The sequence below is a fragment of the Meleagris gallopavo genome, chromosome Z (assembly GCF_905368555.1).
Source record: "Meleagris gallopavo chromosome Z, MGAL_WU_HG_1.1, whole genome shotgun sequence".
NCBI classification, from domain to species: Eukaryota; Metazoa; Chordata; class Aves; order Galliformes; family Phasianidae; genus Meleagris; species Meleagris gallopavo.
This window is the reverse complement of record NC_139435.1, coordinates 33533684-33551906: the sequence shown is the minus strand read 5'-3', so window position 1 is coordinate 33551906 and position 18223 is coordinate 33533684. Positions and strand designations below refer to the sequence as shown.

General features: G+C 39.3%; 1 protein-coding gene across 3 annotated transcripts in view; it reads right to left on the bottom strand.

Moving 5' to 3' along the window:
* Positions 1-18223, bottom strand: part of ADAMTSL1 (ADAMTS like 1) — a 396646-nt gene that overhangs the window by 33895 nt on the left and 344528 nt on the right. For all 3 annotated transcript variants that reach the window (XM_085213494.1, XM_085213493.1, XM_085213495.1), the window contains 5 exons: positions 15630-15809; positions 14040-14193; positions 11590-12730; positions 5237-5364; positions 1960-2088 (listed from right to left, as the gene is read on the bottom strand). In XM_085213494.1, the coding sequence (XP_085069620.1) occupies positions 1960-2088; positions 5237-5364; positions 11590-12730; positions 14040-14193; positions 15630-15809 (1732 nt within the window). The remainder of the gene's footprint in view (positions 1-1959; positions 2089-5236; positions 5365-11589; positions 12731-14039; positions 14194-15629; positions 15810-18223) is intronic.

Genomic DNA, 18223 nt, shown 5'->3' with positions numbered 1-18223 from the left:
ATTCTGCACTTGGCCTTGTTGAATCTTATTAGTCTCTCATGGGCCCACTTCTCCAGCCTGTCTCTCTGGATGGCTTCCTTTCCTTCCAATGTATTGACTGCATCGCTCAGCTTGATGTCATCTGCAAACCTGCTGAGGGTGCACTCGATGCCATTATGTGTGTCATTGATGAAGATGTTGAAGATGTTGGTCCTAAGACCAACTCCTGAGGGACACTGCTTGTAACCGGCCTCCATCCTGACACAGAACCATTGAACACAACCCTTTGGCTGCAAACAGCCAATCAATTCTTATTAGAGTAGACTGGAGAAGAGTGGAGTGGAGTAGAGTAGAGAAGAACAGAACAGAATTAAATCAGAATTCAGTTGGAAATGACCTATGTAGATCAGCCACCTACTTTCCTGACTATTTCAGGGGCTAACCAACAGTTAAAGCATGCTATTTAGGGCACTATCCGAATGCCTCTTAACATTGACAGGCAAAGGTCCTCAGTCACCTTTCTAGGAATCCTGTTCCAGTGTCTGACCATCTTCAAGGGAAAAAAATTTTTCTTAACATCCAGTCTGAACCTCCCATGACCCAGCTTTGTGGTGTTTGCATGTGTTCTATCATTAATTACCAGGAAAAAGAGTGGCAAAAAGATCTTTGCCTATGGTACATAATTATGAATCATACTGCTAAGTATTTAAGAGAAATTAGTTTAATTAGTGAAAAACAAGACATCCAACTGGGAGACAGGGAATACAAGTTCTATTCTTGGCTTTGCCATGAAGACTGTGACCTTGTGGAAGTTTCCTGGCCCCTTCCATTATACACGGGTGGGAAACAGGCTGAGGGAAACTGTTTACACTACTTTAATTTTCTTCTTCCTTGAAAGAAAATGGAAATCAGACTGAATGCTGAAATCAGTCTGGAGCATTTATGAGCAGAGTCTTGTACTGGGGGCTCCAGACCTGGACACAGTTCTCCAGAGGGGGCCTCACAAAAGCAGAGTAGAAGGGGACAATCACTGCCCTGTCCCTGCTGGCCACCCCTCTTCTGATGGAGCCCAGGATACCATTTGCTTTCTGAGCTGCAAGAGCACACTGCTGGCTCATGTTAAGCTTTTCATCCATCAGGACCCCCAGGTCCTTCTCTGCAGAACTGCTCTCAAGGACTGCTCCTTCCAGTCTGTATGGATGCCTGGGATTCCTCCGGTACAAGTGCAAAACCTTGCACTTTGCTGTGTTGACCTTCATCAGGTTCACCCGGGCCCACTTTTCCAACCTGTTGAGGTCCCTCTGAATGACATCCCTTCTTCCACCGTGTCAACCACACACTCAGCTTGGTGCCATAAAGAAAGTAGGATATTTGTGTGTTTGTAGTGCAGATGCTTATTTGCAATCATCTGTAGTAGATGCTAGATGAGAAACTAAAGCAAGAAACTTCATGCAGTCATACACAGAAGATGTTTGTGCTACACTGAGCATGGCTCCCTTCGTGTTTTGTAAGCTGCTTCCTTTTCCTTTTTCTGACTGTACTATACTTGAAAGTGTAATGAAATAAGGATCTGACCCTGGGTCTTTAGACATTTGCCAGGTCTCTCAGCATACTTGAAGAGTCCAATCAATGAGGAAATGGGTCAGACTTGATTCTATATTCTTCCCAAACACCCCCAACAGGTAAGAAGGCCACTCTGTTTTGTTGCAACCACAATAAACTGTGTAACTCTGATGATTTGCCATTCTCTCCCAGACTAATTTTCTTAAAAGTCTTTCTACAACTTTCTTGATGGAATTGCTAAGAAGGAGGGCAACCTCTATGCTATGAGTTACTGGAATCAGAGAAATTTGTCTGAGTCCTACAAAGACTTTGTGATTTAACACAGCTTGTGTTGCACCCAGAGATACCAATTCAGCAAAGAACTGCATAGAAACTCATAACCGAAAGCATGGCACACAAGACCAAGTCATTTCTCACCTGCAACCTGGCAGCTAATGGTAACATTTGTTCTCTGGATTGTTTTCACTGTGCTTCCAATATCAGCAGTGACAGTAGGCAATTCAGTGTTGATCACAGTAGTTCTTGATGCCTTTATCAGTGGCTTTCCTGTATAAAAGAAGGACCACAGTTTAGCAGACTCAGCATACTGGACACAGAGGACAGATGGTCAGTACACTCCATGAAAACAGTTGCACAGGCAGAATGGATAAGGGACAATGCTGGAGTATGAGCCCATCTACTCTTTAAAATATAAAAGCATTGAATTCCATCGAAAAACGTGTTCTGAGAGAGGGAAAAAAAAGAGAAAAAATAGTGCAGAGGAAGAAGAGCATTAAAGCCATGTGGACATGTGAGAACCAGCTGAATCAATAAGGATCAGTACAATCGGAACTGTAATAAGATGTTTGCCTGATGCTGCAACTAAAATATCACCATTTGCCAAAGGCCAAACATAGGATGACAAAGAATCCTGAGTGGTGACTAATGTTCCCTTAGCAGTGCAGAAGGTGTAGAGAAACACATAAGCTCTGTCTACACATCAATCATGTTTTCTTTAACTTATAATGAAAGAGTGGGATTGGGAAGACTTGACTATAAATGAAAAGTTTTCTCATATTAATAAGTTGAGAAAGCTCATCTCTATCAGACAACCAGTTTTGCTTTATCTAAAGCTGTTAGTGAATGTTTTAATCACTATTTATCTTCAACAAAGATACTTGCTTCATATGCAACAAACCATTCAGACTGTTTTCAGTGCGCTTCCAAAATTGATGACTGTGAACAAGTGGGTCAAGACTTTCCCACACTATTGTGCCTGTCTGTATGAAGTTAGCCATGGAACCATGTACCGTCAGCAGTTGTAGTGATCGTCTGCAACTTATACTGAAAGGGCATTGTAGAGGCATGCCACTGACACAAAACAGTTCAGAAACACTCAGGTTTACCTTAGAGAGAAGGGAATATAGTAGTAGAGGTGGTATACTTAAGACAGCCCTGTCTGCCAGCCAAAATGCTCTGTAGGCAAGACAAGACTTGACACCAAGTTGTCTGGAAGTACTGATCTGCCTGGGAGTAGGAAGGCCCTGAAGAGGGATCTGGACAGGCTGGACAGCTGGGCTGGAGTCAATGGTTTGAAGTTCAATAGGACCAAGTGCTGGGTTCTGCATACATGCCACAACAGCCCATGCAATACTACAGGCTTGGGGCAGAGTTGCTGGAAGACTGTGTAGAAGAAATGTACCTGGGGGTGTTGGCTGAACACGAGCCAGCAGCGTGCCCAGGTGGCCAAGAAATCCAATGGCATCCTGGCTTGTATCAGAAACAGTGCTGCCAGCAGGATGAGGGAAGTGATCATCCCTCTGAACTCAGCCCTGGTGAGGCTGTACCTTGAGTACTGCATTCAGTTTTGGGCCTCTCACTTCAAAAAAGACACTGAGGCCCTGAAGTGTGTTCAGAGCAGGGCAATGAAGTTGGTGAAGAATCTGGAGCATAAACTTTATGAGAAGCAACTGAGGGAGCTGTGATTGTTTAGTCTGGAGGAGAGGAGGCTCAGGGGTGACACTGCTCTCTACAACTACCTGAAGAGAGGTTGTGGTGAGGTGGGGGTCAGCTTCTACTGCCATGGAACTATGATAGGACTAAAGGGAATAGCCTCAAGCTGCACCAGAGGAGATGTTAGGAAAAACTTCTTATGCAAAAGAGTGTCAGGTGCTGGAATGGGCTTCGCAGAGAGGTGGTGGAGTCACTGACATTGGAGGTATTCAAGAATCATTTAGATGCTGTACTGAGGGACATGGTTCAGTGGGAAATATTGGTGATATGTGAACAGTTGGACTGGATGATCTTGGAGGTTCTTATTTAATTTTGGTCATTCTGTGATTCTATGATTATATGTTGGCAGAATGGGCATAGTATGACAACACTGCTTTAAATGGTATAGGGTTGGGGTGTCTTCATCTCAGTGCTGTACTTTCAGATGAAACATAGAATCATAGAATCATCAAGGTTGAAAAAGAAATTGTTGTTCACTTGCTCCTAATATATCACTGCAGTACCTTAGGAGCAGCACCAATGCCCTCCTGTACTGGCTTCAACAAAGCTATTCCTGATCTGCAATAGTGCAAAAAGATCAGTTTCCTGTTTTGTCTATATGTAATAAATACCTCTCCCTTTTCTGCCTTGAGTGATTCTGATGTTTTCCTTCTATGGGACAGAAGGCAGCCTCTTTCTGGTTGGTTTACTAATTGTGAGAACTTCAGTGCTATCTGTAGCTGCATTCTTAGATTTTCTTCATGTTTGTCCAGTTTGAAATTCTGTGTTTGGTGTAAAAAAACATATGTATATATACAGTGGAGACCTCCAACTGCTTTCCCATTCTGGAGTGGGCACAATGAAATGGGGAGGTATGAAAAGTCAGTTAGCTTTCTAGCATTCCTAATATGTTTCCTTTTGTCTTTGTGACAAGTAGAATCTTGCTTCTTTGCAATCTGTTTTGTCACAGTCCTTAACTGCAACTCTCATTTATCCCTTTGTCTTTACCCAATAGCTTCTAATTCATGTTTACTGCTGTGTTCCTGGTACTCCAATCCCAATGTGATTGTGAGGCTGCTGACAATTCCTAATTACTTGCTTTTTTAGAAGTTGGATTTATGCACTACTTCCATTTTCTCCTGTCTTTTATTTGGGTGGGGTTTCCTTAGCACTGCCATCTAAAGTAACAAAGGTTAATTATCTTTAGTAGAACTGAACTGTTACTAGTGAAATAAACACAGAAATTAATATTTTGTTAACCAGCAACTGAGAGCATTAGTCACGTTTTTGCTACAATACAGGGCATGATCTGACATGGTGCTAGTTCTTCAGCATTAGTATTTTCCAAGTTTCCTGAATAAGTTCTTAGGTCAGTCTGTCAAACTTGAAAAGACCAGCAACAGGTTTAAAACAAAGCATACAAATTGGACAGCTCAGAATGCACTGCTCGTAATTGAGAATAAAGAGGATAAGCACTGTCCTGAGAATGCACTTCCGACTTAGCAAGTGAGAAAAAGCATTGATCTCTTGTAGAAACACAAATCTCATGAACTGTCTGTGAAAGCTGGATTGTGACTCAGGGTTTTGTTTTTATAGCTATGTAACTCCGTCAATTCACTTTCCCCACCCATCTTCCAGACCAGTTTGCTGTTTCCCAGCAAACTATTCCTGTCCATCATCACACAAGTGGCAGGGACCACTGGTAAATTGAGTGAATTATTACCTGCTAGAGTGACAGCAATGGACACAGAGTCAGATCCCAGAGCATTAGATGCGTTGCAAGCATAGAAACCCACATCAGCTTCCACGGGTGCTAGAATCTGCAAGGAGTCATCAGGCTGAAGTAGCATCCTGGAGTAAAGCAGAAAGGAGGTAAAGGTCTCAGTTTGTGTGAGAATGAATACATTTAGTTGGATTTTTACATATTTACATGATTTTAACTTTTTTACAGGTCAAGCCTTAAGACTATACTTAAAATACAATTAATTGATTCAAAATCCTACATTGCAGCTGTGAGCTGTGATTACTGTAACTAAATTTTAGCCTAATTTCTACTACTGCTACTGTTGCTATGTGTATTTGAGAAAGATTGTCCAGTGCTTAGGACATCTGTCTGTGGCATGTGAAACCTCCTCCTCTGCTGTGTTACTTCATATGTAGTATCAGTCAAGTTGCCTATCCTCTCTGTCTTCCAGTTTGGCAAAGCAGGATTAGCAATAGTAAACAAAATAGTAAACAAAAAGACATCAGCAAAATAAAAAGTTATACAACCTCCTAAGTTGGGCAGAATAAAGTTTCATAAGTTCCAAGTTAGTACCAAAGTCTGAAATACTATACAGGTTCTTAGATTGCTAGGCAGTTTGTTCAGATTTTTGAGTAGCTTTGTTACTACTGTGGTAGTCAGTGAAGACATAAAATAATACTCATCACATCCTTGGGCTGAACCAACTGTCTCTGCCAATAAGAGGTTTGAGAGTGTGGTATCAGTCCACTGCTGATAGCTAAGTGGGATGAATACAGCCTTAGTGCTGTGATGAACTGTTTCTGTTCACAGTCAGCTTTTACAGTGATATAACTTTATGAGTTCTTGATGTATAAGCAAGAATTCAAGCTGTGGGTCTCATCCACGTTCACGTACTCTTATTTTACACATATTGTGATTATTGCTTTTAATCTGTAGCTGAAACTGTTGTTAAATAATGAAGATAAATTAAGTTTCTCATCAGAAATTTTGAACAGTTGTTCCATGTAAACTTCTTAGCTGCAGCTGTGATTGACAGTGATAAGAGTGAAAGCAGGGGAGGAATATGTCTATCAAACACAAGCAAAAAACATCCACTCTCAGATCTTGGAACTGATCAGCTTCTTTCCAAAATCTCCTTAAATAAAAACTGTTGTCTTCTGGTCTAGAAGAACAGAAGATACTTGATCTCACAAAACAATGTGGGTGGTAGCTATCTAAAACAAACCAGATCAGGGCCATTCATCAAAATATATTATAGGAAAGGAATTTAGCTGAAATTCTTTTTTGACCCTTTTCTGAGTAATAATAATAATAATAATAATAATAATCAATAATAAGAGGAGAGAGCTGCCTTGTGTCAACCAAGTTTTGCAAGTCCCTAGTAAAATGTACATTTACAATACAAACATTAATCATTTCTAAAATTGCATCTTTGCTTGCACAGCAGAAAAGCCACAGAGGCGGAAATAATCCTCTGGACACTTCTTATATCAAGGCTCTTTGTTTTTTTTGGCTACTTAAAAAAAGTAGATTTCTAGTTAACTGCTGCTCACAATGCTAGCAGCCAGCACATTTCTTTACTTACAATTCTTCTGTTAGCACGCATCAGTATCTCCCAGGTAAATTTTTTGGTATAGTATTTACTAGTCCTGTCTCTACATAGAATTTCAGAATTTACCCCAGTTATATTATACTTGTTTATAATAGTTATAACTGTGCATGTGCTGCCTGCATGTATGCAAATATACTGCCAGAGCTGACCAGTCCATCCTATATCAAATAAACATAAACAACTAAAAATATATTTAGAAAAGTTTCTCCAGATTGAGAAAAGAGGATTCTTAATATTATACAGTGAAAAACACAAAAGATTATTTATTTGCTGTTAATCAGCGCTGCTGATGTAAATCTCTGGTACTTTAAGTTACTCCAAAATTCAGCAATTTTTTTTTTTTTTTTTTTTTTTATTTTTTTAGGAATAGAAATAGGCCATATAGACAACAGGTTTTAAAAATAAAAACTCCACACCAGACCCAACTTATCATGTTTTCAATCTACTTTTAATGTCTTTCTCTAGAAAATAAAGGTCCTCTTCTTTTCAATAATTCTGTTATTTGTGTGTCACAGTTTGGCATAGCTGCTTCTCTTTAAAGTAGATCCTTTGTTGTCCCCCTTTGTATAGAATGATTTTTGGCTGGTTTCCCTATTTGCTCATAGAATGCTATTTTTGTTAGGTTTTCAGTTGCTTGTCAGCAGTGTAAAAAATACCAGCTGCAGCAATTCTTTCTGTCACCACTGTGTCTTCAGAATCTCATTTATGGACTTAAAATAATACAGCTTAATGTAATCAGTCTCATCTCAGTTTCTTCACATTGCATTGTCTTCAAGACAAAAAAATATGTTGTACACGACCTAGATCAGTGACTAATTCAGATGGCATCTAGCAAGCACCTAGCTCAGACTCTGAACCACCTATTATTTAGATTCTTCTTGCATCTACTGAGAAAATACACTGCTCTTTTAGAAATGTTGAGTTACCAAATATCAAAGGGTCACCACTGATGGAAATTGCAGCATTCATGGAAAAAAAGGAAGAGATGTCTTACCATGCTCACTGAACAAAGTACAAATCCCCCAAATTCACATTTAAAATAGTTTTCTAAGGAAAGTAATCTGATTCTTTTCAAAATGAAACATTTTCCAGCATTTATAGAATTCTCCAGGCTTTGGGATAGATACTAGCATGCTCTGAAGCTGCACTCATTATAGATGCTGTTATCCACCTGACACTTTGACCTAAAAAGAGGTCTTATTTATGCATTCACATTGAATACACAGACTGAAGTCAAAGATTAACTGGAACCACACAGCTTTTATTCTACTGAAAACTGAAAGTGAACATTTTTGTTGGGACTGTGTTACAGTTTGTTGTGCCAGTACAGAGACTAAAGCTAAACAAATTCATTTTTTTGCAAGTGGAGCAACGTAGTAGGAGTCATAAATACTTTTAGGGTGGATTGCACTACACATTGAAATAAACAATGGAAAGTCATTCATTCCAGTGACACCTTGCCATGTCAAGACAACATCCACACTGTGATTTGTGACAGTGCTTTCATCTCATATGAGATAATACACACTACAGATTGCCATCATCTATCCTAAAAATGGTAGCTTATACTCTAAAAATCACAGCACAAAAAATATACAGCCAGAGTCACAGTTGGTCTTGAGTTCCTTTTTTTCAGGCAGTGGATGGCAGAGCACAAAGAAGACAAACTGCAGAGCTGACAGACAGCTCAAGCTTACCATGCACCACCACACAGATGACCTTGCAGCTTCCTGCTATACAGTGGGAGACTGCTTATATTGTGGCTTTCATTTACACAGCTGATTGGCAACCAGTAAAAGCATTTTGAACCAAAGCCAGAGCACAGCTGTGAAGAACCCAGAAAAACATTCATAAACCAATTTTTATATGCACTATAATTTCTAAACTCTAAGGTTAACTCTAAGATGCTGAATATCTCTGAAGCTCAGAGTACTGCTCATTTCTTCCCCTACCCACCAAACTGGGGGAAATATGACTGATGAATAAAGAATTTGATAAAATCCTTCTGCCTCAACCATTAAGAAGAGGGCTCAACGATTAATGCCACTAACCTGCAAATAAACCATGTTTTACTGAGTATTTATGATTATGAAAATTTAAGCTAACGTAGTTGACTGGTTATTATTCAGAAGTGCAGCATATAGCTTAATCCTATATCAGCCAAACTGAGTGGAAAAGAAAGGCAATGTAAAATAAAAAAAAAAATAATTGAAACTAAAAGTTCAGAAACCGTAAGACTGTTTTATCACCAACTGAACAAAAATAAGTCTGTAGCTACATAGCTATGGCTGCTTGTACGCTGTGAGATGAACGTGCAATTTTCTCATGAGCACAGTGTCCAGAGGTAACAACACATGGACTTTATGTAACCTCACTTTCCTTTCAATCATTTCAAATAGAGAAAAAAAATCCCTTAATGGCACTGTTCCAAGAGGATGTAATCAATGGCAATGAAAGTTTATATATGCAACTTTTGGGGGGCCAAGAATATATTTTTACAGGAGTATGGCCAAATAAAGTGATATGATAGGCCCAAGTCTCAATAAAGATTGCATGTGACTTCTCTAAGAGATACATTCCTACTCCTTGTTTCCCTTTCCCCTGCAAAAGTTTCCATTTTTTAATGTGAATCCTATTATACTGAATAGCCATCAGACATAGAAAGAGAGAAAAGAACCAGAAAATTCAGTATATTAGAGAAAGCAGTGATTATGGAATTGCTAGGCTGCCAAAGTGAGAAAGAAACTAGTAAACTAATCATATAACTATGCAGAAGAAGCAATCTACCTTCACTAAATCAAAATTGCACTGACAATTCATAAGCACTGCAATGTGAACTAATTTTTACTTTGACTCTGTTTCTTTTCATTTCCGAAGATGACCCACTCAGATGTCTTAACAGAAATTACCATCCTTTGCAGAAATTGCTCCTAGCAGATCCTGTTTCACTGTAATCATGTCAGCTAATACCACTGCTTCACCCACACTTTACCTTTCTATACTTACATACCTCACAGAACAGCACAAAAGTAGAAAAATCTGAAGCATATACATGAGCAAAATGTACGGTATAAACAAAGTTAAGTATACAACTAGAATTGAAACAGTCTCTTTTTGTGTGCTCTTGCAGATGAATGAAGTAGAGTGATCTAAAGATAAAGGCTAACTGCAGGAAAAAAAGTAATAATTTTTGTGGTACATAGATAGAAGTACTTTATTACTCAAGTTTTCAAACTAAACCTCAGTGGCAGATAGCAATACACAGAAAGTTTGTACGGGTGAGGACGCACGAACTCATATCAGAATAGTAATGCATATGCGTAGGTATGTTGAGTTGACAGTGAAAGCTGAAAATAGCCATAGAGTATGGTTCCACACTATTAACCACTGATGTGACTAGTGTTTATACTCCGATGAAATAGCCAGCTTATGTTTTATCCTTTAATACAATTCCAATCATGTTTATCTGAAACCATCCTCAAATTCAAAAGATGTTTCCCTACTCTGTCATAGAATCATTGAATATGACAAGTTGGAAGGGAACCATGAGGATCATGGAGTTCATCTCCTGGCTCCACACTGGACTGTACAAAATTCAAACTATAGTTCTAAGAATTGTACAAATGCTTCCTGGACTCCAGCAGCTGATAGGTGTGATCACTGCCATGGGGAGCCTGTTCAGGAAAAAGAACCTTTTCCTAATCCCCAACCTGACCTTCCCTGACACAGTTCTATGTCATTCCCTCATTTCACATCACTATCACCAGAGAGCAGAGCTCACTGCTGCCTCTCTGCCTCTTCTTTGGGCTGAACAAAGTGAGGGACCCCAGCAGCTACTCATATGTCTTCACCTTTAGACTCTATATCATCTTTGTTGCCTCTTACTTGGTCACTCTCTAATGGTATTAAGTTCCCTTCATGTCCTTTAGCATACTTTTCACCCTCTATCAGAACATACACAGGAGATGGTGATTATAGTGCCTACTGAGTTTTATCCTGGGGAAATTTTACACATGGATACATGTGTGGAAGACAGAAACCTCACTACCTTCACATTCTGCTACCAGAACCACGTTGGAGAGACCTTTCTGGAACATTGTGAGAAATGCAGTTCTAACAGAGGATGAACCCTTCCCTAGGAAACAATACTGCATGATGCTTGACAGAAAATTAAATTCCAGATTTATTTTCAAGTACCTCTGTGATCAGTAATGAAAATGTATTCTTCAAAAATATCCTTCTGAATTTGGAACCAGTCTAAAACAATGCCCGAGAGATTCACAAAACAGCCCTATCTATCCTGTGGATTAGCTCTGAAATCTGAAAATAACAACCCAGATATCATCAATGTACACCAAAACCAATCTTCATATCAGAAATTTCTACCTTCACATAGAAAAGCTCAGCAAAGCTCTCAGCCTCTAGACTTGGAGTATTTTTTTGACTGCACTAAGAATTTATTTATTTCCATACTTTAAAATAACTTTATTTACTGAGACAAAAGGAAGTCTGGATTGCCATACCAGACTGATTCAGCATCCAGACCTTGCTGCAGTTACACTGCCCTGCTTGCCACTACATATATAAGCATCTCTTCCAGCTATGAAATCAGACTACAGCTAAAAGTGGTTTTGCCCATAGGACTGACTGGCCTTAAAACATGGAAACTGAAGAGTAAAAATGTTAACTGTTTTCTTAAAAGTTAAATAATTTATTTTACCTATCATTGTATTTCACCTCCTCTCCATTCTTAGCCCAGCTGATGGTGGGCTTTGGGTTTCCCACTGCTTCGCAGTGAAGCAGCACACTCAGTGTGCCACTGGCTAGAACCACTGTCTGTCCCAGGTGGGTGACAACCTCTGAAGCAGAAAGCTGTTGTGCTGCTGAAATCTTTCGGAGGATCGCAGGCTTTTGATGAGGGCTGTGCAAGCCATTCGTTGGGTTCATAGAGGTGGGAAGAAATGCTTCAGCAGATGATGTCCTCAGGGAGCTGGTAAATCCAGAAACATGTCTGTGGAAAGGGTATTCCATGGAAGCTGAATCTACTCTTCGTCTTGATGCTTTGAGGACAGATTCCTGATGCTCCAAGTGGTTCTTGAAAATCTCATGAATCAGCTGTACAATAAGCTGCTCAGTGTAAATATCTTTAAGCTCCTCAGGTTGCTGAGATAAATTCCTTATAATATCATCCAACCGTTTCTGCTCTGTGACCATAGTATATGGCAGGCTATACTCCTGGCTCTGGTCTTCCTCTGAGGACACATTTCTCTCTGTGGACTCCTGGGCTTCCCAGAATTCCAGATTTCCCCCTGGCCAGCCCTTGTGCTGTAGCAACCTTGAGACAATATTGTCATACCAGCCACTAGGGTCAGTGAGATGCCCTCGCTTTTCAGTCTTGCTCCCATTGAAGAGAATCCCATTGATATGTTTCTCCTGTGTTCGCAAGGCTTCATTTAGACTGGTCTTTCTCATGGCCTCTTCCTCCCTAATCCCAGCTGGCTGCCCAGCAATGAGATTTTTGTTGCTTCCTATTAGTTTAATTACAAAATGCTCCTGGGCTGGCCCTGCTATGCAGGTATATATCCCAGTGTCTGAAGGCTTCAAACGATGGATTTTCATGTACCCATAGGGTGCAATAGTGATGTGAGCTGAGCTGATGAGCCTCTTGTTATCCTTCTCCCAGAAGATCATTGACTTCCGGAACCTCCTTGTGGGGCATCGGAGAATAACGGAGGTTTTGGGCAGCAGGTAGGCATACCCACCCACAATAAAGTGTAGCTTCTTCTGCTTCCTTGTCTGGATGTAAACTTTCTTTGCGGCCATAATATGAGGACTTTGCTTATGAGCTGGCCTGTTGTGCCCTGAAATATCATTAATACTATTAGTATGTGGTACCATTAAGCAAAACAAGCAGTTTACTTTGGTGCTGGCAGCATTTGACCCATTAGATGACAATGGGAGAAATTGGCCACCAGCTGCTGAACATTAAGCTGGGACAGTCACAGTAAGAAGAACAAAACTCACTTCAGGAATGCAAAAGTAGTTCTGCCCATGATGCAAAAGTAGTCCTGCCCCCTACATGCGAGGACCAAGAATTTCATGAAAAGGAGAAAAATCCAGTGTAAAGGTAGTTCTTGTTGTTAAAGTATTTCAATGAAGACTATAGTTTAATAAATAAATAAAAAAGATAAACGTTTACCATCCCAGATTGGAAACACAACACAATCTTGCAGATAACATGAGTAAAGAGGACTGAAAGTACTGCTAACTCAAGGAATAACATTGAACAGAACAAAAATCTATGGAATAAGATTAAAAATACTGGGCAGATACTATCAAAGTGCATTAATTCTGTTTCCAGATCTTTATGACAAATATTTGTGTTACAAAGCACTAAACAAAATAGCATAGATGTCCTGTTAGTTAATACCATACCACATTTGGCCTTATCATTTGTTCTGAATGGGAATCCTGAATTCTTTTTTTCCCCCTGACATAATCAACATTTAATAAGTTTCAGAGTTCATAGTCTGCTCTAAGCTGAAGCAGGGTTGCCATTCAATCTTTCACATTTCCAGCTGTCTTACTGCAAGCTGGGGAAGATCATACAGGGAGACCCTTCACTTCCTGTGAAAGGCAACAAAAAAGGCATAGAATACCAACACGACATACATCCAACCTATGTTGCATGATTCCTTAGGAATTCCAAGTCACATAGAGTTCTGAATGACAAAATGAAAAAAACTTATTTTAAATTATCTTAAAAAAACATCCCTTACCAAGTATTTTCTTTGTAGCTATGTAGCAGAGTGTTTGTAGCTCAGGCTGCTATGCAGCATTTCTAAGCCTCTACATTGCAGTTGTGAAATTTAGATCTAGATTTGGAACAGAATTTTGAGCCAGTTCTTCCAAAAAGGACTAGTTCCTTTCCAGCACATTGGTTCAGACTCAGCTCCACACTAAGATTTATAAATTTTATCCAGTGACTTGTTTTATTGTTAAAAAGAATATTGTGGCTCATAGAAAAACTGAGCTGCAGTAGCCACTCCACAAATACTGAGCAACACTAGTGTAAAAGAATGTTATGAAGCATGTGACAGTATGAATTTCCTAGTGATGGATATTTAAGCCCCCTTTCCCCAGACACTCCCAAGTTTATTTTTCACTTACTTGCACAGGTTGCTAGCGCACAGGGCCTGAGCAAGGATGAGAATGGCAGAGGTGGGCACAGGGAGGAATTAATGATGATAGAACCCCCAGTTTTCAGTATCTTTCTGCAAATAGCATTTCGACTCTGGGTCCCCTCTCCACAACTCACTGAACACTGCAAATAGAATGACAAACATTAGGGATGATGTTTACAGATCTAGTAAAATTATGAATGTGTGTTTCAGATACTAATGAGTTACTTCAGTGTGGTAGTTATCAGTTGTGATCCACAGAAAAGAGTTCAAAGCTCTATTACTATTAGACTGTAGTGCTCAATGCATAGGTATGCTACAGCTTGGGAGAATTCAAGCAGGCTTATTTTATTTCATAGTTGTGTATACAGCATCATAGTAATTGATAATAAACTGGATTGCACAGGGATGTCCACATGTAGAAGTGCTGGCAAGCAGGGGGAAGGCCTGTAAGGGATACAAATCCATTGCTGAAGATTCTGTATCTACAAGGTAACACACACTTGTAAACCACATTGGAGATGGAGTGAGAGGGAGAAAAGAAACAGAGGATGAAAAAAGCAAAAAAGGCAGTCTTTAAGACAAATGGCAAAGAGAGTGAAGTCAGATTTCATTTTAAAGTGTGCCAACATACAGAAATGTGAGTTGCAAGGATGTAAACATAAACCACGTTGCATGAAGGAAAGATGATTAGGAATACAATTGCCATCTTCACTGTCTGAATAGATGTGTCTTAATGCAGACTTCATGAGTTTAATCTCTTACTTGAATAAAATGTCAAGGTAGACCATCACATTAAGGCTACAAGTAGGCTCTATGAGGTGACTAGTGTTTCTTTCAGGATTAAGGTACTCTCTACCTCTTTGCATTAAGGAGAATAAAGAGAGTAGAGATTAGATTGCAAGAGGAGGAGTGTTTTTCATGCTTACTAGCATTAAAATATCAAATTATATTTTCCTTTTTGCTGTCATATATGTAAAGGAATTTTTTCTTAAGCCATATGGAACTGGAAAGGAAGCCTGGGAATGCAAGACTTTGGTAGAAAGACTTTTTTTTTGGCCATCCTTAAATTGAAGGAAGGAAGGAACCAGCTAACATTACAAAATTAGCATCCAAGAGTGACAGGCCTGACAGAGATGGTAGAGCTATACCTACAAAAGACTGTATCTTTTTATCTTTCTTATCTTTCTCTTCCCTCCTCTTTTTGGGAAGGAAGAGCACTGAGCCTGAGGGAGTGAAGATTACCCACTTCATGGGTGTCTTGGATGAACAGATGAAAAGGCTGTATATGTACAGAGGCAGGAATTTATTGTTTTGAGCATGGATTTTGTTTATGCCAGAAAGAAGGCATAAATTGTTCTGGCTGGAAGGCTAAACTGTATCTGTAGTACAGATGAGGTAATAAGCACCAAGCTGTTGATTATTACTTCACCTACTAGAATATTAAGTACAGATCACAGGATAAAATTAAGCACAGTATGCCTTGTACAGTATGAACACTTTTGGCTCCTTCATACCATGTGACTGAGAAACATAGTCATCAAAATCAGCACAATATTCATACATATAAACAGCATACCTGTGACCAGTCAGAAAGAAGCCACTCATTAGGACAGTCCTCATTTTTGCAGGTTTGCTGGGAAACCAGCTTCGGCATGGAGCAGAAGGTTTCTGGCAGCTCTAGCAAGCTTCCATCTGCTAGACGCTGCTTGCAAAGTATATCTCGCTTCTGGACACCACCTCCACATGTCTGTGAACACTATGGGAGAAAAGAGTCAGTCACCTTGCATCACACTTACACTGCAAAAATTAGTAGAGTTTCTGTAGAAATCAACACCTAGTTCTAGACAAGCAGAAAATATAACAAAAAATATCAGAGATGTCAAAGCAGATTTCTTTTTAAAATGTCAAAAATATTTTGGGAAGTGGAAAAAATATATTTTGATAAAATGAAAAACAGGCAAACAAAACCTGCTTCAGCATCTCTGAAAGATTTTGTTTTCAGAAATTTATACAGAAATGCAACATGGAGAAGGAAAAGTTGCCCTTTATCTGTCAACTGGAAAATCAGGTACTTGCACAGGATGCGGAGGATCTAGACTCAAGCGTTTTTGTCTGTGTTCCAACTGTGCTACTGGCAGGGTGAGACAGTATGGAAATGTCTCCTCCAGAAGAAGTCAATTCAAGGCCTTACTCATTTCCAGGATTTTATTATGCATATTAGATAACAATAGCTATGATCTAAATATTTATTCAAATTCAGCTTATTAAAAAAGAGCTTGCATTAGTGAGAAAAACAAATGGAAATTTGAGTGTGATAAGCAAATTTCCCTAGTTTATCACTTTGCCTTTTCTTCCATTTGTAATTTTCTTATTTCTCATTTCTGAATGTCATGAGGTTTGTTACCAGTGCAGCTCAAAACTAAACTGTCCAGACTTGAATTCCTGTCCTTGAAGACTTCTTGCAGCGCAGCATTTCTCTCATTTTTAAATTATGTGAAAGCTGTATTCCAGCTGCAATCTGCTGTTGGCCTCAATAATTGGTTTATAAGGTTAGTATAATAAACGATTAAATAACCACGCAGCCCTTTTATATTTATGGCTGTCATGACGGCAGTGCGTGCTCTTTCCAAAAGGTAAGGAGGAAGGTTTATTTGAGTAAAACTAAATCTGGCTGATTAATATCCAGAGAACCCGCCTCCCCTCTCTCTTTAATGTAAATATCCCCCCTCTGTATCCATTTTCTACTCATGCAGGGCAGGAAATTTTGAACAAGCAGATTGAATAGATTTCCTGAATCATTTTTGTAAGCTTGGTGGCTCAGCCCTTTTTTCTGACTAACTTTTTGCTGTGGATGGCAGGAGGCTCCTGACTCTTCTGTGCATTCCAAGCAGTTTAACCCCATTTATCTCTTTTCCAGTCAGAGGAGGAGGAAGAGCTTGCACTATGTTGAAATTACCAGAAGTTGCTTATAGTTCACAACACAGGAATTATGTTCAAGAAGTAGTAAGCCAGGTGAAGAAATATTAAAAGATAAACAAAGACATCTAGCCAGCCTGGATGTGGCTCTGGGCAGCCTGGTCTAGTGGTTAGAGACCCAGCACATACAAGGGGGTTGAAACTATATGATCACTGTGGTCCTTTTCAACCCAGCCCATTCTATGATTCAGTGATTTATGATCTATGAAAGGAATTATTTAAAAAATCTATGACAGATCTTTCTCTGAGAGAGCTGCATAAACTTCAACACCTTTTTTTGGGATATACATTTTCCCTGAAAGACAGAATGGAAGTACAGACTTGAACACCATGAAGAAAAATGTATTTATCTTTAGTTTGCCCTTTAATGAGTAAAAAAAGCTTTTATTCTACTGAGAATGCTATAAAGCTCAAAAGCTTCAAAAAATTAAAGCAAGTAAGACAGTATTTTGATTTTCAGCAAAAGAAAACATTTATCAGCATTTCATTCAAGGACAATTCATTCTGAGGAGAGAATAGATCAAGAAAAATATGATTAAAAATATTATTTCAAGATTGCCTAAGAACTGCAGCCATACACTAGAGCCAAAATATGTTAGGCACTGTATAAACACAACAAAAGTATGTTCCCTCTGTCAGTCAAACAAATCCCAGGAAGTCTCCTTGCCCTTCCATTTCTAAGAGATAAAAAAAATTAAGACAAAACAGATCTTTTCTTGCTTCTTGCACTTCAGTCACGCACACTGCTTTGTTCTCTGAAGAATAACTAGCTACTCAATACCAAACTCCATGCCAAATGACAGAGAGAGCCAAATACTGTAACAAGATTCCTCTCGATCTTCAGGAATGCTCTTCTAGGACAGTACTGGATTACTGCACTGGAGCTGTGCATGTGCCCATCTTTCACTCCTGGAGCCTTTTCATTTGCCTGTGATCTTTGCTGACTTTTCTCTAGTGGAAGCTTCCAGCTCCCACATTATTTCTTGAAAGGGAATAGACAAATGAGAACAATGTCTGTGATATCTGTTTGGATTTACAGATAGTATGAAGCAGTAATTCCTGAGAGGATCCTTATTTAGACATTTGAACAATGTGCTCTTTCTCTCTCTCTCTGTTGTTCAGAAAGATCCCACAGCACTATTATGATAGAGAAGTGTGTTTGTGTCACGGTAAGGAGAGTTGCCATGGCTTCAC